The 25,263-nt window shown below is 45.6% G+C and overlaps 1 protein-coding gene across 2 annotated transcripts in view; it reads right to left on the bottom strand.

Annotated features, from left to right (window-relative positions):
* LOC144684897 (uncharacterized) overlaps positions 1-25,263 on the bottom strand; it is a 107,660-nt gene that overhangs the window by 5,569 nt on the left and 76,828 nt on the right. For both annotated transcript variants that reach the window (XM_078549297.1, XM_078549298.1), the window contains one exon: positions 5,983-6,057. In XM_078549297.1, the coding sequence (XP_078405423.1) occupies positions 5,983-6,057 (75 nt within the window). The remainder of the gene's footprint in view (positions 1-5,982; positions 6,058-25,263) is intronic.

Raw genomic sequence — 25,263 nt, 5'->3', positions numbered from 1 at the left:
TTTTGCATGCACGGAGGCCCGCTGGGATGTCCTCTACCCGCACTCTGGCCACAAAACGGGCAGCGGTGCGACCAACCAGGCTTGGGGGGGTGGTGGCAGGTCAGTGTCAACGCCCTTCAGAGGAGGACAGCCACCCAGTGCCACAAGAGGATGAATGATCTCCTCTGTTCCACCAGGGAAAGTCACTCTTTTCATCACTCTCAACTCACAAACACATCACACATCCACAGGGATCTCACTCACTGAGAGTTCAAGTGACATCACCATTCACCCTCTCACATTCACTGTCATTATCCTCATCCCATCCATTGGACCGCTCACCACCCACACATGCCAGGCATACTTATTATCTGGCCTGGCAGGCATCCTGCTTACACTCTCTCCATCTCTATTCCTGCAGGACAAACTGGCACACAACAAGACAGAGAGGTCACAGACTGGCGGAGGAAAGTCTGAAATCAAGGTCCTCGTGGACTTTGAAAACAGAGCCATCCAGCTGGCTGGCGATGATCTAGACCGATCCTGTGCTGATGGTTAGGTCAGCGGTGCTCTACCAAGTGAGGATCCACCAATGCAACATCCATCAGACAACCAGGCTGTGAGTGATGTGTCCTGTTTCACAGGCCACTGCCATGCACTAATTATCTCCCCTTGCTTCCGCAGGCACATCTGGGAAACAGCCGATGGAGCCCATCACTCAGGGCCTCCAAACAAGCCCCAAAAAAACCTCTGAAGAGGAATCTGGAGGCACCCTCCCTGAAGTCCCGTCACATAGCTCACCCACACCCTCCACCAACGCAGAGAGACACACCTCAGTGGGACCTAGCTTTAGAATAGCCACAGGATCACAGACTGGTGAGCACATCGCACTGTCTGATCCACTGCAGGCTGCAGCAGAGACTTCCCAGTTGTCTGGCACTCAGAGGACTGCTGGAGGCTGCAAATTTGCTAAGTCCGAGTCAGATGACGAGCCTCTGGACTAGATCGTATCACAGATGCTGGAGCTGCAAAAGTAAGCTTGGAAACATCTGGAAGGGACGTCCGCTGCATTCCTCAGATTGCAAGGCATGATGGAAGAGTCCATCTGCCTTCACTCTGACGCGATAGCGCCGGCATGCCAATGCACCGAGGTCAACACTGGTAGGATGGCCACCGCCATGGAGACCTTGGTCCAGGACATCACTCCTGCACTGCTGCGCGGGCTTAACTCCATTAGTGATGCCATATTTGGCCTCCAACAGTGTGTACGCAAGAGGGGTGGCAGGCAGCTCGATCTCACTCCAACTACCCCTTCTGCTCATGGAGTCAGCCAGGGGCCCTCGGGAACCCATTGGGAGGAGGATCAGCAGGTGCACATCCCGGGGCCATCCATCCAGGTGACTCTGGGAGTGTCCAGCCCATCCAAATCCCATCTTCCTGTGATCTCAGCAGTTCCAGCTCCATCTCCACAGGCCGAGGAGGGTGCCACTGCCTCACAGTAGGATCCTGAAAGCGGGCCGGAGCCCTCCAGGTCTCAGCCCTCCAGAGGATGCTCGCCAAGGTCTTCACAGACAGGGCATTGCAGTCAGCAGGCTGCCTCCACCTCTGCTGTGTACCAAGACATAACGGCAGGGCCAGGAAAGTTAAGAAGAATTAGTTTCATAGCCTGGGCATGGGTACTAATCACTTGTACATACTGTTCACTATTGTCAATAAACTCCCAGGAATGTCTCCCTGCCTATGGCTCCTTGTTTTGATGAGCAGAGTTCATGTCACTCAGATGTGAAACCTTTCTGCACAAGATAAAGGCAAGTGATTCAGTCCAGGGCCTCTTCCCTGTGCTCTGTGCAGCCTTCAGACCAAAGTGATGGTCAGGCCTCACACTCCCTGGGCACATTACTGATGCCTGCACCTCAATGGTGCTTATCATTGCTGCCAGAATGTAATGAGCAAGCACCACAGAGTTCCATCATTCTCTCTGTGTGCTCTCAGCACCTTTTGAGGTGGGGCTGGCCCCCATCTCTTCAGCATCTGTGACCACTGATGCTGTGCTCCTGAAGTGCTGAAGTGCTGAAGGCAGACAAAGGATCCGATGCTTCGAAAGTTTCATGGCTGTGTCTCTATGATATGACCCTGATCACAGAGCGCAAGCGAGCTGCCCTCGGTCAGACAGGATTCAGACATTCTCAGAGACTATGTGAAGATCTATGGCGTGTCTTCACTACATGTTGTCGTCATCCTGCATAAATTTAGCAGCTATAATGGTCACCCGAGCACACCTGCCTCGTCTAGCCAGTGCGAGGGCCTCATCCCCGTCATCATCACCTTTTGAGGACCTCTGCACCCTCATGCCCATCGGCGTTCTCATCTGAGGAGACCTCCAGCTCTTCCAACTCCTCCTCAGCCAGCTCCTCTCCCCATTGCAGTGCTAGGTTGTAAAGGGCACAGCAGGCGATGATGATGCGTGACATCCTGTGGACTATATTGCAGGGCTCCACCAGACCGGTCCAGCCACCCAAACCTCATCTTCAGCATCCCGATGGTCTGCTCCACCAAGTTGCGAGTTGCAGCATGAGCCTCATTATATCTTGGCTCTGCTGCAGTCTGAGGCCGCCGCACGGGTGTCATCAGCCACGTCCTCTGTGGGTAGCCTCGTCCCCGAGGAACATGCGTGTACTAAGAACCTGTCCTGGCCAAGATGAAGGCCCCTTAACGCTTCCCGGAGAGTGCTGGCCACCACTTGGATGGCCAAAGATTAGTGCCCTGCATGGTTGCCCAAGACCCCACCCACCTCCACCCCAGTCCACCCGACCAATTGGCGGCAGCTTTGCCCATTGGACTGCATGCTGTGCTCTCAGCTCAGGCACTCTCCTAACCCGCACAGCAAGGCTGCACTGTTAGCTTGAATCCTTAGGGAGACTGGCCCAAACCAGGATGCTGACATTGCAAGGGGCTGTTAGCAACTTCACTAATGACTGCTCCATGGCCAGCTTTAGCAAGGAGATTGTACAATGTGTGCAGTCGTCCAACTGTTCTGCAGACTGTCCTGGAGGACATGAAAAACTCGGGAGCACTTAGTGGCACTTTGATGCCTCTGCGTTTCATGAGTGGGCAGATAAGCTAGAAGCCCAACTCCAATCATATCAATGGCTGCGCTTGAACTGTCTCAGTTGCAGAGGAATGGTCACTTTATGTAAAGTGTCCCTAATGCGTGGCCACTTCCCTAACCCCCATTCTGAGGGCTTGTGCGTTTATATTCAACCGCAAGGCCCACTACCCCCTGCCCTTTGACAAGTTGTTTCAATTGCAAGACAGCCCTCGACCACCCCCCACCCCCCCCACCAACGCGCCTCAAGCTTGAAGTCCAACAGGCGACCCTGGCGAGCGCTACACATTGTTGCTGTGAACTGGCCTCTGAGTTCCCCTCAAAGTGCAACCCGCCAAGTGCATACCTTTTATATCCTGTTGTGAAACACGTTGACGTGCGTTCCTGCCAACATGGACGGAGGACCCAGCAGGTCACCCCTCACTATATGGGCAGAATTTTACTCTCGTCGGGTGGGCGCGCGCCCGACCCATACGAGCGTAAAATGACACGTGATGACGTTGTGTGAGCGTCCCGACGTCATCGCGCACTCGCGCAATATTTCAGTCGACAGACACACACGGGAGTCAGCTGCCCTATGTTTCCAATTTATATTGGCTGTGTGTAGTTCATGGAGGCCTGCCTCCTTGTCTTGCCCCAAGCTTGATGCCCCTCAAGCTATATAACCGATTGTGTCTCTCTCTAACAGAGGTCCCTGTAGTCCTTTTTGACTGCAGCTAATTATTATTTCCATACCTCCTTTTCAGAAAGGTTGGTGAAGTGCACTTAAGGGCAAATGGAAAAGACACAGACTGTGAATTTCAGTTGCATTGAATCCAGAATGGTATCCTTGGTGTGCGCACACTTCTGGTGTTAGCAATGTTGGTCGCCATTTTGGTGAGGATGTTGGCATGTGCGCAGGAAGCATTAACTAGAAGTATGTAGGGTTAGAAGATTGTGAGATCAATCAGCATGTAACACTCTCGCTTAACCCAGCAGAACTGAACACACGTTCAACAGCAGGAAGGACCCTTCACTGGTGCTCTTTACAGAGATTATCAACGGCTTTCATGTTAGTCACTTATTGATTCTACTGACTCTTGATGCAAGTGCTGGATGGTTTTCACAGTTGTTTAATGTTGCTGAAGACAACAAAAATTGGGATAGGAGATGCTGAAGGATGTTGTCCTGATTTCAAGAATTACAGAACAAACTACTTACTCCCAGACATGAGTGCAGTGGTTTCATCCTCTTTGGACTACAGCATGAGGGGAGAATGAGTAGAGGCAGCACAGCCATGGGAAAGGGAGGAAGAGGATGGGAGAAGAGCTCTCAAAAGGAGGCAAAATCCACCCAGAATGTTCAGAGAGAAATTTTTCTACCTTAACTTCAGCAAGGAACTGCATTGTCAGATGCCTTCACTCAGGAGGTTCTCATTGAAATCTGCCACTTGCTACAGCTACAACTGCAGCCTCAGAGCAGGGCATGGATGGCATTGCCAGTGGCTGTAACAATGACCACAGTGATGAATGTTTTTACCTTTGACTCCTTCCTTGCTGGAACAGTTGGTATTTTCAACATAGCTCAGCTTGTCATTCACTGTCGCGTGAAAGAGTTCACTGAGGTCCTGTATTGCAAGAGAGCTGAATACATTTAATTCCCTCTTTCCAGAGAGAAGCAGGTGTAGTGAACATGCAGTCTTGTGAGGATGCAGGGTTCACCAGGGTGTCGGGTGCATTGACTGCATGCACACCGCTTTGCTGTCATCACAGGTTGACTCTGAGATGTGCCACAACCTGAAGGGATTCCATTCCCTCAACTTCCAATTGGCGTGCAACAACAAACGGCGTATCATGCAGGTCAATGCCAGGTATCCTGGCAGCAGTTTATTCTGTCAGTCCGCTGTGCCATCTGCATTTGAGCCACCATGACAAGGGAAAAAGTGGCTATTTGATGCAAGGGCAAAATGCTGGTCATATTGCTCCTGACTCTGGTGTGAAACCCTTGTACGTGTAGTCAGCATACATATAACGAAAGCCATGCTGCAACACAAAATGTGATAGAGGAGACCATTGGGGTGCTTATACAGCATTTCTGCCTGGGCCACTCTGTAGGAACCCTGCAATACTCAGCAGAGCGGGTGTCACAATTTGCCATGGTCTGCTTCATGTTACACAACCTCACCATCATGAAGGAACATCACTTCCACCAGCTATACAACAACCAGCTGACGAGGAGGAGGAGGAAGAGAAGTCAGTGGAAGAAGAGTCCAAGGAAGGGAGGAGGCAACCAACACAGCCCCTTTCTAACTGGGCTGTCCGTGATTGGCTCACCTCACTGTGTTACCAGTGACTGCTACCCCAATTCCCCATTCACTAACAGTCCCACACTTCACCTGGCTTCTGTTACTGACTATTACAAGTCCTTGTGGCCATCTTGCTAAAATATAAGTCACCACAAAACTAACATTTCAAACCAAATTTATAAACTGATCCATGCCACGTTGCATACAAAAGTTAATTATTCACCCTTTTGCATTTCCTTCATGCCTGTCTTCCATGTAACTTTGCTTGCCCTAGTCTTCCTAAGCAGTAATTCAGCATAGCCAGTGGAAGGATATAGACTTGTAGTGACAGGGACTGCAGGTACTGCCAGACCTGCTGAGTTTTTCCAGCATTTTCTGTTTTTATTTCAGATTTCCAGCATCCACAACATGCGCAATTCTGTCATTCCCCCAGGTTCTCTTCTTTGATGCTGTATCGAATTTTCACACTTCGAATCTTTAGAATGAAGAGTTTGGAAAGCCTTTCTTGCATTGACATCCATAATCTGAGATTATTTGTAAATTTATTCTATTAGAATATATGACTGAGCTCACTGATAAGAATGGGAATTATGTACTTGGCATAAGTATTTACCTCTTTCAACGTGACAAATCATCTTCTCAACTGTTTGGCCATCATCATCTTCATTTTCTTTTAGTTTTGGTGGCCCTTAAATAACAATGCAGACAAAATACATTAGCCAGCACACAAACTGACCTGAACCAATAACATTTGAATCCTGAATGTGATGATTTTTTTGTAAGCAGATCATTCTAGATTTTTGCATTCTTCCTTCCACTAAGAATTTTTGATAACAGTCCAACAAAACATTTGTCTCAACTCTTTCACTGCCCAATTATAATGAAGCAGAACCAAACATCTGGTTATTGTGAATACTCAAGTCAAAACTGTCATAATAATTATTAGTAGATAGTTTCCAGCTGTTCAGTTATGTTTAATCTGTTTTATTGTGCAGAATGTCACTTGAAAGCTTGTTATTTTTTAAAGCAACAATATTAGCAGTGGAAACAGGGAGATAACAATTAGGGTAGTTTCTTCAAACTCAAGTAGAGATTTATAATGAGATGGTTTAAGAGCTACAGCAATATTCACCATAATGAAGCCAGTAAATGTTAGTCAAAGTGATTGTCAGAGGATAATATCAATCCAAGCTTGAACTGTGATTCCTTATTCAGAAATCATTTTTTTCCACAATTGTGAATAATGACCTAAGGCTGCAGCAGAAAAATAAGGAAGTGTTTCACTCACTCACTCACTTAACTGATAGTTAGCTTGACTGCATGTATCATGTGTATTTTGTATCACATTACAAGTAAGGCTACAATGATCAGGAACAATTTCCATGATAGAGATGCAAGGGAACGGGGAATGACACAAATGGAGAGAAGGTTCCATGCTTTGTGGAACATTGTGATTGTGATGAAACCTCCACCCAGGGACGAATGCTACGTCAAATCCACTTCAGATTAATTCATGTTATTATATTGTTATTCATTTATAACAATACATAGGCCAGAATATTGCCTATGCATCCCGATGTCATTGAGCGTCATTTCGATAGTGCGAATATTGCCATCAGCGTGCGGGGAGGGGCCCAACACGCTGTCATGTAAAATGACGCGAGATGACGTCAAGTGTATGTCATCGCGCGTCATTTTGATATTGCGTTCAGCGGGCGCCGCCGGAGGCACCTGCATGCCCGCTGAACTTTCAAAGGCCTACTAAGGCCATTAAGAAATGAATTTACCTCATTAACAACGCTGCCTGTCCAACCTTAAGGTTGGTGGGCAGGTGAAGAGCCCAAGCGGCCTTTGCGCTTTCCAGGAAATCTCATCCACGGGCGGAGTGAGGTTTCCTGAAGGTTTTATAAAATTAGTAAATAAGTTTGGTAAACTTGACAAACATGTCCCAGCTCATGTGACACTGTCACATGAGGGGACATGTTTAAATAATTTTTTACTTGAATTTTTAAAAAATCTTTTATTGTCTATTCAATCACCCTGAGGCAGCTCTGTGCCTCAGGGAGATTGCTGCGCAAGCCTTGACTCTCCCTCCTCCCCTCCCCCACCCGCACAGGTAGCGCTGAGTGCTACGGAACGCATATTACGCTGGCCGGGCCTTAATTGGCCCGCCCATGTAAAATGGCGGCGTGCAGCCAATCGCGGGCGGCAATCGGCTCCGCGCCCGCTCCTGCCCAGCCTGCCTGACATAGGTAACATTCAGCCCTTAGTTATTGCATTCATGTTCACGTGGAAGCAGACATCCTGTGTCATTGCTTGTCTCATTTGGCTCCAGATTTGGTTAGAACCTAGTCGTGAATCCAGGATCCAGGATTTCATTGGCCCCTTTGTCTTAAGTTTGTGGTACCTGTCTAGTTGCTGTGCATGCCAGATATATGTAATCAACATGGGCTGGCTAAAAGACAGTATGACAAACTATAAAATATAAATGGCTCCAATCTACAGAACCGCATCAAGAGAAGCCAAATAGCATTCATCCCTAGATGGAGGTTTCTTCATAATCACAATAATCCACAAAGCGCTTGCAGGTCAGTCTTTGTGAAATTGTGGCACCATTTCTCTGCCTGTGTCATTCCCCATTCTCTTGCTTCTTTTCTCATGTTTTTGTTAGATATTAATGCTTACATGTGGTCATTAGTTTTGTAAACTGGTACCGAGATCAGTAATATTTACTACACATGCTGCGGTGGACATATTTGAGGCCCTGCACATCATCCCGCAGAGTATTAGTGCAAAGCTGCAAAAGGGCTCTCAGTTCCATGATTCCTGCAGTCCTCATAGACTCATAGACGTTTACAGCATTGAAGGGGGCCATTCGGCCCATCATGTCCGTGCCGGTCAAGAGAGATCTGACTACACTAATCCCATTTTTCAGCACTTGGCCCATAGCCCTGGAGGCTATGGCAATGCAAGTGAATATCTAAATACTTCTTAAATGTTATGAGAGTTTCTGATTCAACCACCCTTACAGGCAGTGAGTTCCAGGCTCCCACCACCCTCTGGATGAAAACATTTCTCCTCTTAGCCTTCTACTTCTTGTCGTAAATCTATGGCCCCTGCTTATTGACCCCTCTACTAATGGAAAAAGTGCCTTCCTATCTACCCTATCTATGTCCATCATAATCTTATACACCTTTATCAGGTCCCCTCTCGACCTTTGCTGCCCCAAGGAAAACAACCCCAGTCTATCCAATCTTTCCTCATACCTCAGACCCTCCAGCTCAGGTAGCATCCTGGTAAATCTCCCTCCGCACCCTCTACAGTGCAATATGGTTACCAGAATTGCATGCACTACTCCAGCTGTGGCCTTACCAGTGTTTTATACAGTTCCAGCATAACCTCCCTGCTTTTGTATTCTATGCTTCGGCTAATAAAGGCAAGTATTCCATATGCCTTCTTAACCACCTTATCTACCTGCCCTGCTACCTTCAGGGATCTATGGATATGCAGACCAAAGTCCCTCTGATCTTCAGTACTTTCCAGGGTCCTATCATTCACAGCGTAATCCCTTGCCTTGTTAGCCCTCCCCAGAGGGCATCACCTCACACTTTTCTGAATTGAATTCCAATTCCAATTGCTCTGCCCGCCTGACCAGTCTGCTGATATCCTCCTGCAGTTTACAGCTTTCCTCCTATTTACCACCCTACCAATTTTCGTGTCATCTGCGAACTTCTTGATCATACCCCCTACATTTAAGTTCAAATCATTTATGTACACCACAAACTGCAAGGGCCCCAGCACCTGTGGAACCCCACTGAAAACAGACTTCCAGTCACAGAAACATCCTTCTTCCATCACCCTCTGCTTCCTGCCTCTCAGCCAATTTTGGATCCAACATGCCACTTTGCCTTCGATCCCATGGGCTCTTACTTTCTTGACTAGTCTGCCATGAGGGAGCTTATCAAAAGCCTTGCTAAAGTCCATGTAGACCACATCAAATGCATTATCCTCATCAACACTCCTGGTTACGTCCTCAAAAAATTCAATCAGATTTGTCAAACACGGCCTTCCCTCAACAAATCCATGCTGACTATGCCTGATTAATCTGTATCTCTCCAAGTGCAGATATATTCTGTCCCTCAGAATTCTTTCGAGTAACTTTCCACCACTGAGGTTAGACTGATGGCCTTTAATTTCCTGGTCTATCCCTTCTTCCCTTTTTTAATAATGGGACAACATTAGCAGTCCTCCAGTACTCAGGCACCTCACTTGTGGCCAGAGAGGATTTGAAAATTACTGCCAGGGCCTCTGATGTCTCTCCCCTTGCCTCCCGCAACAGCCTGCAACACATCTCATTCGGTCCTGCAGATTTATCCACTTTTAAGGCCACTAAACTCGTTCGTACCTCCTCTCTCTCAATGTTAATTTCCCCTAATATTTCACAGTCCTCTGCCCTGATGTCTCTACCTGTTTTGTCCTTTTCCGTTGTGAAGACCAAAGCAAAGTATTCATTGAGAAATGTACCCACTTCTTCTGGGTCCACACACACATTACCTCTGTGGCCCCTAATTGGCCTACTCTTTTTCTTGTTATTCTCTTGCTCATTATATATTTTTAAAAATCCCTTTGGGTTTTCCTTTATTCTACCCACCAATGCTTTCTCATGCACTTGCTTAGCTTTCCTAATTTCCTTTCTAAGTCCCCCCACCCCCTGCACTTTTTATACTCGTCTAGGGGCTCAATACAGCAGAGTCCTCAGTATCCGCCATAAGCTTCTCTTTTTTTTAATCCTAACGTTTGTGTCCCTTGACAACTGGGGTTCTCTTGAATTGGTCCCCTCTTAGTCTTTTAGGGAACATAGTTGCCCTATACTCTTGCTATTTCCTCCTTGAATGTCTCCCACTGCTCTGACACAGTTTTATCTGCAAACAGCTGCTCCCAGTCCACTTGGGCCAAATCGTATCTCATCTTAGTAAAATTAGCCTTTCCCCAGTTTAGAATTTTTATTCCCGACCCAACCTTATCCTTTTCCATGACTATCCTAAATGTAACTGAGTTATGGTCACTATCCCTTACTGTTAAGCCCTCCCCACCTACCCAGGCTCATTTCCGAATATTAGGTCCAGAACTGCCCCCTCCCTTGTTGGGCTTTCTACGTACTGGCTAAAAAAGTTCTCCTGGATGCAACTTAAGAATTTTGCTCCCTCCCTTCCTTGCACATTAAAACTATTGCAGTTAATATTTGGGTGTATAAAATCCCCTACTATTACTGCCTTATTATTCTTACACGTCTCTGAAATATGATTACAGATTTGATCCTCTATCTCTGCCTCACTGTCTATTGTGCCTATTGTACACATCCAACAACATGTTTGCCCCTTTTGAGTTTTTTACTTCTACCCATGTGACCTCATTTGATGATCATTCCAAGGTATCATCCCTCCTTACTGCTGTAATTGATTCCTTGATCAATATTGTGACACCACCCCCCTCTTCTATTCCCCTCTGTATCTCATCTGAATACCCTATAACCAGGAATGTTGAGCTGCCAATCCCGCCCTTCATTTAGCCAAGTCTCAGTAATAGCTATGATATTATACACCCATGTGCCTATCTGCGCCCTCAGCTCATCTTATTCCTCCGGCTCCTCACAATAAAATATATTCCATTTAGCCTTGCTAAACTCATTTCTTTCTTATCTAGACGATGCTTCCTCTGCCTTCCAGACTCGCTTACTAGCGTTTTAACTTCGAATTCCATCTCAGCTTCTCTCCCACTGAACCACTTTTCAGGATCCCATCCCCCTGCCAATTTAGTTTAAATCCGCCCAAACAGCATTAGCAAACCTCCCCGTGAGGATGTTGGTCCCGTTTCTGTTCAGATGTAACCTGTCCAATTTGTACAGGTCCCACCTCCCCCAGAAACAGTCCCAATGCCCCAGAAATCTAAAGCCCTCCCTCCTGCACTCTCTCTCCTGCCATGCATTCATCTGCTCTATCCTTCTGTTCCTATACTCAGTACTGCGTGGCGCCAGGAGTAATCCAGAGATTACAACCTTTGAAGTCCTGCTTTTCAATTTCCTACCTAACTCCCTAAAGTCTGCTTGCAGGACCTCATTTCTTTTTCTACCTATGTCATTGGTCCCAACATGGGCCACGACCTCTGGCTGTTCACCCTCCCCCTTCAGAATGCCCTGCAGCCGTTCCATGACATCCTTGACCCTGGCACCCGGAAGGCAACATACCATCCTGGGGTCACGTCCACAGCCGCAGAAGCGCCTGTTTACATCCCTCACTAACGAATCCGCTACCACTATTGCCCTTCCACACTTCATCCTCCCCTTGGGCAGCTGGACCACCCACAGTGCCACAGCCTTGGCTCTGGTTGGCCTCCACAGAGGAACCGTCACTCTCACTATTTTCCAAGGCTGAAAAACGGCTTATGGGTGAGATGCACTCAAGGGATTCCCTCACTACCTGCCTGGTCCCCTTCTTCTCTCTGGCAGTCACCCATTCCCTCTCTGCTTGCACATTTTAAGCTATGGGGTGACCACATCCTGAAACGTGCTATCCACGAACCTCTTAGCCTCGTTAATGCACCTCTGCACTACGCCCCCAGCTGCCGCTCAAGCTCTAAAACCCGGAGCTCAAGTGGCTCCAGTCGGAGACACCTCCTGCACACATGGTCACCCAGATCACCAGGAGGGTCTAGGACTTCCCACATAACGCAGGACGTGCAAATCCCGGGACTGAGCTCCCAAGACATATCTTAACTAAATAGAATATGGACTCCTGCTTTTATTTTACCCTTACTCCTACTTGAGTACAGACTAGATGCTAGGTTCTCTAAATTGACTAGATCCTCTAGGTGCTGCTGACTGCCTGTTCCAGGGTCCTCCTTTCGCACTCTCCTCTAGGTGCTGCTGACTGCCTGTTCCAGGGTCCTCCTCTTGCACTCTCCACTAGGTGCTGCTGACTGCCTGTTCCAGGTCCTCTTCTCGCACTCCACTAGGTGCTGCTGACTGCCTGTTCCAGGGTCCTCCTCTTGCAATCTCCACTAGGTGCTGCTGACTGCCTGTTCCAGGTCCTCTTCTCGCACTCTCCACTAGGTGCTGCTGACTGCCTGTTCCAGGGTCCTCCTCCCGCACTCTCCACTAGGTGCTGCTGACTGCCTGTTCCAGGGTCCTCCTCTCGCACTCTCCACTAGGTGCTGCTGACTGCCTGTTCCAGGGTCCTCCTCTCGCACTCTCCACTAGGTGCTGCTGACTGCCTGTTCCAGGGTCCTCCTCTCGCACTCTCCACTAGGTGCTGCTGACTGCCTGGTCCAGGGTCCTCCTCTCGCACTCTCCACTAGGTGCTGCTGACTGCCTGTTCCAGGGTCCTCCTCTCGCACTCTCCACTAGGTGCTGCTGACTGCCCGTTCCAGGGTCCTCCTCTTGCAATCTCCCCTAGGTGCTGCTGACTGCCTGTCCCAGGTCCTCTTCTCACATTCTCCTCTCCTGATATAAGATAGATCAGGTGGAGGCAGGGTCATTGAATGCTTTTAAGGCAGAGATAGATAGATTCCTGACTAACAAGGGAGTCAAAGGTTATCGGGGCTCGGCAGGAATGTGGAGTTGGGGGCCATGATCAGATCAGCCATGATGTTATTGAATGGTGGAACAGGCTCGAGGGGCTGAATGGCCTCCTCCTCCTAATTCCTATGCTAGTATGTATCACTTCTGAAGAAATCATTACACCGTGGTTCCATGTATCAGATCTGTGCAGAATTTGACACATTTCATCATAACATCAAAGGAATATAACATTTCAAACTATCTTTATGTTGGTGTCATGATTTCCAGCCGAAGGTTTTCACCATCATGAATACATTGCTGTGTGATGTACAAAATATACAAATTATTGCTGTAACTTTCAGTACTGTGCTTTTTGTTCAAGCTTCCTCAGTAGACTTCTGTTTAACTTCAATGATTAACCCAGCAGCATCATCCTTGGATATGTCAGGACACAGTGTGGTACACGGAATGTGGAAAGGCTTATCAGATATACGTTCTGGCACATCAGCACTGAAGGAATTATCATTTTCACACAAATCTGATACATTTGTGAAGGGAATAGATACTTCCTGTGGGCCTAGCAATTCTGGAATTTCCACTGGAAATTCCCAGTGAAATATCTTCTTTGCTTCCTGCTCCCCTTTCCTCTTCACGGATGTAACAACATTCACCACCTCTGGACTGAACACAATAACTTCCCAACTCAAATTGGTTTGCTCACCATCTATAATTTCAAATGGTTTCTTGACATCACTAATTATGGTTGGAACTACAAAACAAAAGAACATTAACATAAACTCTCATGTTCTGACTTCCTCCTTTGCAATCTTGTTTAGATACAAATTAAATATTGAACTGACAGCAACATATATTGAACAATTAGATTATGATTAATTGCTCCTCTTTTGCTGCTGGTTCTCTTTCTCTAAACTGCATGCGAGCTATGCTCACATTGAGTGCTCTAAGTTCCCAACTGGATAATTTATAACCTGATGAAACATTCTTTGAGCCTCTTTGAGTTTGTGGTTTGACATTACTCACTTGCTGGCAGCTTTGTAAGTACTGCTGGTTTGAGCCTGCAGGATTAGTGAACTAAAAGTTCACTTGTAGATCAAACTTATGGAAATCAAAGGATTTCCTGTGTAGATACACACAAAGTGCTCTGCATTAATGTTGAGACATCAGGATGGCCACACACTTAATGTTATTTGGTATGAAATTCTGAGGTGATTTCGTACTCAGTAGTTATGTCAGGGCAAGTGGAACGTATTCAGCATTGTGAGAATTTTCCTTAAATTTGTTACCGAGGCCTATATCTAGTTGGTAGTATTCTTGATTTTGGCTCATAGGATTTAGGGTTCAAGCTTCACTCCATGACTTGAGCACACAATCAAGGTGCCACTTGATTAATCTAATGAGTGAGTACTGCATAGTCGAAGGTCCAAATTTCTAAAACCTGCAATTAAACTAACATGAAATCTGCCTGCTTAAATGGCTGAAAAAGATGTCATGACACTATTTCAAGAACAGGCCGTTCTCTGCTCCTCCAAACAAGGCCACCCAAAAAGCCCAGAATAAACTAATATTTATTTTATTCATTTTGGTGAGACAGTGCTGTGCATAACATGTTACTTTCTCCAGTACACCTACAATTCTGTTACACCTTGGAATCTCTTCTTACTTGCTGAACCATGTTTTGAAACTTTGGCCTGGATTTTCACGGAAGGGCTAGGGAGGTTGGATGCAGAAACGTGTTGACTCAGCAGACCCCATCTCCTTTAAATAGGTCACCAGCCGTCAAATCTTTTTTCTGGGAAGGCAAGGGTGGAATGGATTCGGCCTGCCGCCTCCGGATCAGCCTCAAGGCGGCAATGGAGGCAGGAGGATGGCAAGGCCACCAGGCTGGAAGTTTTACATGTATTTACTGATACATCGACCCAGTTGTAGTGATGAGTATCAGGCCCTCATCCCCTGACATCTCCACCCACCTCACATGCCCTCCATGCTCCATAATACTACACATACTGTTCAGGTCCCCTCATAACCCCATTCCCTCACATTCTCACGTACCCCCTCATTTACCCCATGCCCTCTCCAGGCATCCCCCCACCCCAATTATCCCCCATGTGCACTCACCCAGTATCTACTATGGACAAACTTCAGGAGCCATATCTTTGATCAAGCAGTGTTTTCTTCAGCTTTGAATGTATAATGGCACTTTTCCCAATGGGAAAAGTACTCTAATGCATCTCAACATATAAACAATGCTAATCAATGTAGTGATTAACACTACACTTATGCAACAGAGACCTATAATAACCCATGCAGTATCAACCCACCTAACTTGCCATACAACATTTAACTATTGAATCTGAGATGACAGATTTGTTTTTGTATTTAAAAGCCTGTCAATGAAAGAATTCCAAGAGCTGGTGACAATTTTTTTCAGTTCCCCACTTTGGACTGGGCAGCAGCCCCCCGCCACCCGGCCCCACCCCACCCCACCCAACTCTCAACTCCTCTGTGCTGTGAGATACATATTCTTACGAAAGGAGCTCGGTTCCACAGAAATGGTTGGGGTGGGGACAGTGCTTTAAACTTCCCAAGACATGTGTCTCAATTCTTTCAGTTCCCAAATGTAATGAAGCAGAACCAAATGTCTGCTTATGTGAATATTCACATGAAAATTGTCATAATTATTAATAATAATTAGTTTACATTGTTTCATTATGTTTCATCTGTTTTATTTGTACTAAATGTTCAGAATGTCAGCTGAAAACTTACTATTCTTTACAGCAACAATGATAGCAGCAGGAATAGAATATGTGGGAGATAACAATCAGGGTAGTCTCTTCAAACTAAAATAGAAATTTATAATGAGGGGGTTTAGGAGTTGATGCAATATTCACCATAACGAGGGCAGTAAATGTTAGTCAAAATGATTGTCAGAAGATAAAATTAATCCCCTTATGAATTTTGATTCCTCATTAAGAAATCATTACATTTTCCACAGTTGTGAAAAATAACCTCAGGCTGGAGAGCAGAAGGAAAATAAGGAGAAGTGTTTCACTTGCTTATTTAACTGATTGTTAACTTGACAGCATGTTGTCATGGGTGTTTTGTGTTGCGTTTTAAGTATGTCCACCATTTCAGGAAGAAGTGTAATGGACAGAGGAGGAAGGAGACCAGGTAATGGAGAGAAGATGCCATGATTTCACAAAGTCTGACTTGCAAGCACTTGGTGGAACATTATGATTATGATGAAGCTTCCATGTATGGACTACAGATTCATTTATAATCAGTACACATACTGCAAGGGCAATGGGCCCTGACAACATCCTGGCAGTAGCATTGAAGACTTGTGCTCCAGAACCAGCTGTGCTTCTAGCCAAGCTGTTCCAGTACAACACTGCCATCTGCCAGACAATATGGAGAATTGTCCAGTTATGTCCAGTCCACAAAAAGGACAAATCCAATCTGGTCAAAATTACCTTCCCTACTCTTGATCATCAGCTAAGTGATGGAAGGTGCCATCAACAGTGCTATCAAGCGACACTTACACAACAATAGCCTGCTCACTGACACTCAGTTTGGCTTCTGCCAGGGCCATTCAGCTCCTGATTCATTACAGCCTTGGTCCAAATATGGACAAAAGACCTGAACTCAAGAGGTGAGGTGAGAGTGACTGCCCTTGACATCAAGGCAATATTTGACCAAATGTGGCACCAAGAAGCTCTAGCAAAGTTGAGGTCACTGTGCATCAGAGGGAACACTGTCCACTGGTTGGAGCCATACTAGCACAAAGAAAGATGATTCTGCTTGTTGGAGGCTAATTATCTCAGCTCCAGTACATCACTAGAGGAGTTCCTCAGGGTTGCATCCTAGGCCCAACCATCTTCAGCTGTTTCATCAATGATCTTGCCTCCATTGTAAGGTCAGAAGTGGGAATGCTTGCTGAAGATTGCACAATGTTCAGTACTGTTTGCAATTCCTTAGATATTGAGGCAGTCTGTGCCCATATGCAGCAAGACCTGGACAATATTCAAACTTGGACTGTGGCAAGTAACATTTGCACCATGAAAGTGCCAGGCAATTAACATCTGCAACAAAAGAAAATCTAATCACCTCCGCTAGAGATCCAATGCCATTACAATTGCTGAATACCCCCCATCAACATCCTGGGGGCTATCATTTGCCAGGAACTGAACTGGACTAGGCATATTAATACTTAAGGCAAGGAACTTACCTCCTTCATTCCCCAAAGACTGTCCATCATCCACAAGGTACAAGTTAGGAGTGTGATGGAATGCTCTCCACTTGCCTGGATGACTGTGGCTTTAACAACACAAAAGAAGCTTGACACCATCGAGAATAAAGCAGCCCACTTGACTGGCACCCCATCAACTACCTTAAACATTCACCACCTCGACAACCAATGCATAGTGGCAGCAGTGTGCACATTACATAAGATGCAGTGTAACAATTTGCCAAACCTCCTTCAACAGCACCTTGCAAACCTGCAACCTCTACCACCAATAGAAAGACAAGGGAAGAAGTCACATGGCAATACCACCACCTGCAAGTTCTCCTCCTAGCCACACAACATCCTGATTTGGAATGATATCTCCTTTCTTCACTGTTGCTGGATCGAAATCCTGGAACACACTTCCTAACAGTGTTGTGGGCGCACCCACATCACATCAACTGCAGCAGTTCAAGAGGGCGGCTCACCACCACCTTCTCAAAGGCAACTAGAGATGGGCAACAAATACTGGTCTTGCCAGAATTTAGGGTTTCATTGGCTCCTCTCTGTCACAAGTTTGTGGCATCTGATTAGTCGCTAAGTAGGCAATTAATAAATATATGCACATCATGAGGTAGTTAAAAGGCATTGTGGCAAAATGTAAGAAACAAGCTACTCAAATCTACAGGTCAGCAATTGGAGACATCAAGGACTACATGTAGAAATTAATATCTAATAACTCCACTTTGGTGTTTTTGGCAAATATTGGGCCGAATCTTCCAAGGAGTGGCAATCATCGTCAGATTGCCACTGCTCCTATTTTTTTGCACTTAAGGTGGAGCTCTGCATTTCTGACCCAGGCTTCAGAACTGAGGCTGTTCAGCAATGTGGAACGTACCTGTTCACGGAATCCTGCCGGGTACTGAAGGGTTGTTTGGAAAAGCCGAGCCACATCCCCCTTTCATGACACTAGCTGCTATATTTTATTAAGCCTTCATGCACTAACACAGTGAAAAGCTTTGGGACATTTAAATAGCCTATCGGTGTGTGAGGAGTAGCAGGTGGTAGGGTGGCTGGTGGCAAGGTGTGGGTGGCTGAGTAGCAGATGGATAGGGGGCAGGGTAGCAGAATGGGTAAATTTGTGTCGGTTTGGGTCAGGGGAAAGTTGGAGGTCGGTGGGTTGGGGGGGGAAGTCGGAGGATCAGGTGGGGGTTCAGAGGCATAGAAGGGGTCGGGGTCAAGGTGCAGTTGGAGGGTCAGGGTGAAGTTGGGGTTGGAGGGGCTGGTGTCAGTTGTATGGTTACTCAGGTATTAGACTACAATTTTTCTGCCTCATATTTCCTGGGTGACTATCCAGGTAAGTAAGTGGGAACCCTCCGAAGTCTCCGACTCCAGCTCAGAATTGGAGATTTTTTTTGGAGTGTCATGGGGAGCAGGGCAATTGCCCATCGAAGTTAAAACTTCCTGAGAAATTCCTGTGGAGTCCTTGGACCATCCAGAGACAGGAAGACCTGGCCCATTATATTCCATATGTCACCTTTCTTAAACTGCTGCTGAGACCAGTAATAATTTCCACACCTGCTGTAGTGGACACATTTGAGGCTCTGTATAGGGTCCTACAAAACATTGATGTAAATTGGCTTCCTGTTCAGTGATCACTACAGTGCTGATGTAAGACTGCAAATCACTCCTGACCAAAGTGTTTGCGCACTTCAATATAGGAATCGATGCAAGATTTGCCAAACTTTACTATAATTTCAAACTACCTTTAAGTTGGTGCCATGATTTCCAGCTGAAGGTTTTTACCATTGTAGTGCAGGTTTCATGTAATGTGCAAAATGCAGCAATTACCTGCTGTGACTTGCAGTACTGTGCTTTTAGTCCAAACTTCCTCAGTAGAATTCTGTTTAACTTCAGTAATTAATTCAGCAGCATCATCCTTGGATATATCAGGACACAGTGAAATGGAGCAGGGAATGCACAAAGACGCATCAGATGTATGTTGTAATTCTGGCACCCCAGCACTGAAGGAATCAACTTTCTCACATAAATCTGATAAACTTGTGATGGGAAAAGATAATGTATGTGGTCCTGAAAATTTCTTCGCTGGCATTTCCCAGTGAAATAACTTCTTGGCTTCCTGCTCCACTTTCCTCTTCACAGATGTTCAAATGCGCACCACCTCTGGACTGAACACAGTAACTTCCCAACTCAGAATAGTTTGCTCACCATCTCTGATTTCATGCAGCTTCTTCATATCACTAATTGTAGGTGGAACTACAAAACAATTCATGCGATATTAACTTTTTGTTCCAACTTTCTCCTCCGCATTCTTGTTTAGAGACAAATTACGAACTGAACTGACAGCAACATTTATTGAACAATTAGATAATGATTAATTGGTTCTCATTTGCTGCTGTCCCGTTTTCTCTAAAGTGTATGTGAGCTGTGCTTGAATTGACTTAGTTCCCTTTGTTCCAAAATAGTTCATTGAGAAGCTGATGAGCTGCTGTTTGAGCCTCTTCAAGTGAGTGGTTTCACATTATTCACTTGGTGGCGGCTTCATAAGTAGCCTGCAGAATTAGTGAACTGAGATTCACACAAAGTGCTCTTTGTGAACTGAACTGAGGATATCAGGATGGCCAGATAGTTCTTACCATTATATGATGAGACACCCTGGGGGAAGTCGGTACTCAGCAACCTATAATGTAACGGTGACAGTGTATTCGCCATTGTGACTACTTAAACAAAATTTCTTAAAATATAGACCCATGAAAGTAGCACCTTCAAAATAGCATTTATCATCATTGTTACAAATTTGCTTTGAATAGAAGCATCAGCTAAATTACTATAATAATGTTTAACAATATAATATTCAAATTCAGCCATCGCATTAAAGCAGTGGGTGAGTTGAACGTTTCTGTCTTCGCTCTGAAAAACTAAATTGAGTTGATTTTTATGTGTCTCTGCCCACAACTGATTTTGTCCATGTATGAATGGTTCTTTACACAAAAAGGTTTCCCACCCCTGCCTTAAACCAAAGTAACCAAAAAGCTTAAAATAAACAAGCATTCCTTTTATAATAAAAAAGTAGCAAATGCTGGAAACATTAAGCAGGTCAGGCAGCATCTGTGTAGAGAAACAGAATTAATGTTTCAGACTGATGACCCTTCATTAGAACAGATGAAGTAATGATGAGAACAGATGATGATCCAACAGAGGGCGGTAATGAGAAGTGACTGAAGCATTCTGGGAGAAGTCACCGCAGACACTGCGACTCAGAAGGGGATCGAGGAGAAGGACACTTGCACTCAACAGGAGGGAGAGCATCCAACAGAGGGCAGTAGTGAGAAGTGACTGAGGCATTCTGGGAGAAGTCCGCAGACACCGCGACTCAGAAGGGGATCGAGGAGGACCCATTGTCAAAGAACAGAATAGCCCCAAACATTACATTGCTGTAGTGTTTCCATTCTTCCCTCCTCCTCAAACCAAAAAAAGAGGGAGAGGCAGTACCTTCAGGAGTGCACCAGACCTGCGAGGGACGCTCTTCTGAAAGTGGATTTTAAAAAACGCAGCTGAGTGGTGAGTAAATCCTGGTGAGATTTTCTTTCAATCTATTAAAGTTATTCATTGCTTAATACTGAGGTAGGAGCAAAAAAAAAAGTATAGAGTAGTACTGTACATGTATAATTAGTCAAGAAACAAGGTTTCTGGCTAACATAAATAAGGCCCCGAGCTAGCGTATTTTTTAAGGGAGTAACTAGCTTAATCGAGAGGGACATCTTGGCAGTAGATCTCAGAGCCGTGATATGCTCCTCCTGCAGGATGTGGGAAATGAGGGACACTTCCAGCGTCCCTGTTGACCATGTGTGCGGAAGGCGTGTCCAAATGCAGCTTCTAGCTAACCGGATTTCGGAGCTGGAGCTGCGGGTGGACTTATTGTGGAGCATCCGTGATGCTGAGCAAGTTGTGGATAGCACATTTAGTGAGGTGGTCACACCACAGGTGAAGATTACACAGGCAGAAAGGGAATGGGTGACCATCAGGAACAGTAAAAGACTCAGGAAGGTAGTGCAGGAGTCCCCTGTGGTCATCCCCCTCTCTAACAGATTTGGATACTGTTGGGGGGGGGATGGCCTCTCAGGGGAAAGCAGCAACAGCCAAGTTCACGGCACCGCTCAGAGGGGAGGGAGGAAAACAAGTGGCAAGGCTATAGTAATAGGGAATTCAATAGTTAGGGGCACAGATGCGAATCAAGGATGGTATGTTGCCTCCCTGGTGCCAGGGTCCGGGATGTCATGGAGCGGCTGCAGGACATTCTGGGGAGGGAAGGTAAGCAGCCAGTGGTCGTGGTACACATCGGTACCAATGACATAGGTAAAATAAGGGATGAGGACCTGCAAGCTCAGTACAGGGAGTTAGGAGATAAATTAAAATGCAGGACCTCAAATGTAGTAATCTCAGGATTACTCCCAGTTCCACGTGCTAGCGAGAGCAGAAATAAGAGGACAGACCAAATGAACAGAGATGGTGTAGCCGGGAGGGATTCATAGTCTTGAGGCACTGGGACCGGTTCTGGGGAAGGTGGGACCTGTACAAACCGGATGGGCTGCACCCAAGCAGAGCTGGAACCAATGTCCTTGTGGGGGCTTTTGCTAGTTCTGTTGGGGAGTATTTAAACTAATGTGGCAGGGGGATGGGATCCCAGGAGTAGGATCAGATAGATCAGATTCAGATCAGAAAAATTGAGGTAGAACATTAGCTAGGGACATTGTGATAGACGTGGAGTTACAGGAGAAGCAAAGTTTAAGAAGTGTCCAGCAAGGGAAATTTACGGGGTTAAACTGTTTATACTTCAATGCAAGGAGTATTACAAACAAGGTAGATGAGTTAACGGCACAGGTAGACACATGGCAGCAGGATGTCATTGCTATAACGGAGACCTGGCTAAAGGAGGGACAAAACTGGCAGCTAAATATCCTGGTTATACAGTCTTCAGACACGATAGAGTAGGAGATAAAAAAGGAGGGGAGGTAGCACTAATGGTTAAAGAATCAATTCCAGTTGTGAGAAGGGATGATATACTAAATGGGTCAACAAACGAGGCTTTATGGATTGAGCTTAGAAATAAGAAAGGGGCAGTCACACTACTGGGTGTATACTACAGACCCCCAAATAGTGAAAGGGAGAAAGAAGAACAAATATGTAGGCAAATTTCTGCCTGTAAGAACAAGAGGGCAATAATAGGAGGAGACTCCAACTATCCTAATATCAACTGGGATTCAAACAATATAAGGGGCACTGAGGGAGAAAAATTCATGCAGTGTGTCCAGGAAAATATTTTCAACCAATTAGTGACAAACTCAATGAGAGGAGATGCAATTCTAGACTTAGTCTTGGGGAACGAAGAAGGGCAAGTAGGTGAAGTGACAGTTGGCGACCATATCGGGGACAGTGATCACAATTCAGTTAGATTTAGCATTACCATGGAAAAGGACAGAGATAAGGCAGGAGTAAAAGTGTTGAACTGGGGGAAGGCAAATTTTGCAGAAATGAGAAGGGACTTGGCTGAGGTGGACTGGACAGCACTGCTGGAGGATAAAACAGTGGAAAACCAGTGGGAAGCACTAAAAAGCGAGATCCTAATTGTACAAACTAGACATGTCCCCTACAAAATAAGAGTGGTACTGCCAAATCTAGACCCACCCTGGTTGTCTAGAGGAATACAGGGGAAGATAAAACAGAAAAAGAAAGCGTACGATAGGCACTAAGCACTGCAGATAGCCTAGACGAATATAGGATGTGCAGGGACAAAGTAAAAAAGGAAATAAGGAAATCAAAGACAGGGCATGAAAAAAGATTAGCAAGTAAAGTTAAAGATAACCCAAAGATGTTTTACCAATACATTAATGCTAAAAGGTTAGTTAAGGAAAAAGTGGGACCTATCAGAGATGAAGATGGAAATTTGTGTGTAGATGCAGAGGCTGTGGGAAGGGTTTTGAATGAATACATTGTCTCCGTGTTTACAAAGGAAAGGGAGGATGTAGATATAGTAGTTCAGGGGAAACACTGCGAGATATTGGATGGGATAGTCATAAAGAGAGAGGAAGTACTCAAAGGGTTGAAATCCTTGAAAGTTCATAAGTCACCAGGGCCAGCATTGTTTCTGAGGCTGCTGAAGGAAGTCAGGGAGGAGATGGCAGATGCTCTGAGGATGATTTTCCTATCTTCTCTAGATGCAGGGGAGGTACCGGAGTACTGGAGAAATGCAAACGTAGTTCCATTGTTTAAAAAGGGATCAAAGGAAATGCCAAACAATCATAGGCCAGTTAGTCTTACATTGTTGGTGAGCAAATTAGTAGAATCAATCCTGAGAGATAGGATTAACTGTCATGTGGAAAGGCATGGACTAGTCAGGGATGGTCAGCATGGATTTGTTAAAGGAAGGTCTTGCCTCACAAATTTGATTGAATTCTTTGAGGAAGTGACAAGAAGGGTTGATGAAGGTAGTGCAGTGGATGCTGTGTACATGGATTTTAGCTAGGCATTTGACAAGGTCCCACATGGCAGATTGGTCAGGAAAGTAAAAGCCCATGGGATTCAGGGTAATGTGGGAAACTGGATAAAAGATTGGCTTTGTAACAGGAAACAAAGGGTAATAGTCGATGGATGCCCTTGCGAATGGAAAGTTGTCTCAAGTGGTGTTCCACAGGGCTCGGTGTTGGGACCCTTGCTGTTTGTGTTATATATTAGTGATTTGGACATGAACGTGGGGGGCACGATTGGGAAATTTGCAGATGACATAAAGATCGGCCAAGTAGTGGATAGTGTAGAGGATAGCCATAATCTCCAAAACGATATAGATGGGTTGGTGGAGTGGGCGGTAAAGTGGCAAATGGATTTTAACATAGAGAAGTGTGAGGTCATACATTTAGGGAGGTCAAACAGTTACAGGAATTACAAAATAAATGGGAATATAGTAAGAGGGGTAGATGAAGTGAGAGATCTTGGCGTACAAGTATACAGGTCCCTGAAGGCAGCAGTTCAAGTAGACAAGGTTGTAAAAAAGGCATATGGAATGCTCTCCTTCATTGGCAGAGGTATAGAATATAAAAGTAAGGATATAATGTTGGAATTGTATAAAACACTGGCGAGGCCACAACTGGAGTATTGTGTGCAGTTCTGGTCACCACATTACAGGAAGGATGTAATAGCTCTGGAGAGAGTGCAGAGGAGGTTTACAAGAATGTTGCCAGGGTTAGAAAAGTGTAGCTATGAGGAGAGATTGGATAGGTTGGGGTTATTTTCCTTAGAACAAAGAAGGCTGAGAGGTGACTTGATTGAGGTGTACAAAATTATGAGGGGAATAGATAGAGTGGACAGAATAAAATTGTTTCTCTTGATGGAGAATTCTAGAACCAGGGGACATAGATTCAAGATAAGTGGCAGAAGGTGTAGGGGGGATATGAGGAAGAACTTTTTTACGCAGAGGGTAGTGGGCGTCTGGAATTCGCTACCAAAGTTGGTGGCCGAAGCAGAAAGTTTAAGCTCTTTTAAAAAGTATCTGGATCTGCACCTAAAGTGCTGTAAGCTGCAGGGCTATGGGCCAGGTGCAGGAAGGTGGGATTAGAAAGGGCACCTGGGTGTCCTCCGGCTGGCATGGACAAGATGGGCTGAATGGCCTCCTTCTATGCTGTACCTTTTCTATGGTTCTAAGTATCACAACCTGAAATGTTAACTCTGTTTCTCTCTACACAGATGCTGCCTGACCTGCTGAGTTTTTCCAGCAATTACTGTTTTTATTCCAGATTTCTAGCATCTGCAGTACTTTGCTTTTGGATTTGTATTCTTTTTACCTGTTATTGGTGGGACAATGCTGTGCGTAACATGAACATTTCCCTCAGTACACCTGCAATTCTGTCTCTCTCCTAGATTCTCTTCCGCGATACTCTACCAACTTTTCAGACTTTATAAAGATTCAATGAAAAGTTTGGAAATCCCCTCTCCCATTGAAATCCAGGCTGAGATTATTTGTGCTTTTATTTAAGAGAATATATACTGAGTGCCGAGTGATGAGAATGGAAATTATGTACTTG

The sequence above is a fragment of the Cetorhinus maximus genome, chromosome 9 (genome assembly GCF_964194155.1).
Source record: "Cetorhinus maximus chromosome 9, sCetMax3.hap1.1, whole genome shotgun sequence".
NCBI classification, from domain to species: Eukaryota; Metazoa; Chordata; class Chondrichthyes; order Lamniformes; family Cetorhinidae; genus Cetorhinus; species Cetorhinus maximus.
This window is presented reverse-complemented; position numbering and strand designations above follow the sequence as displayed.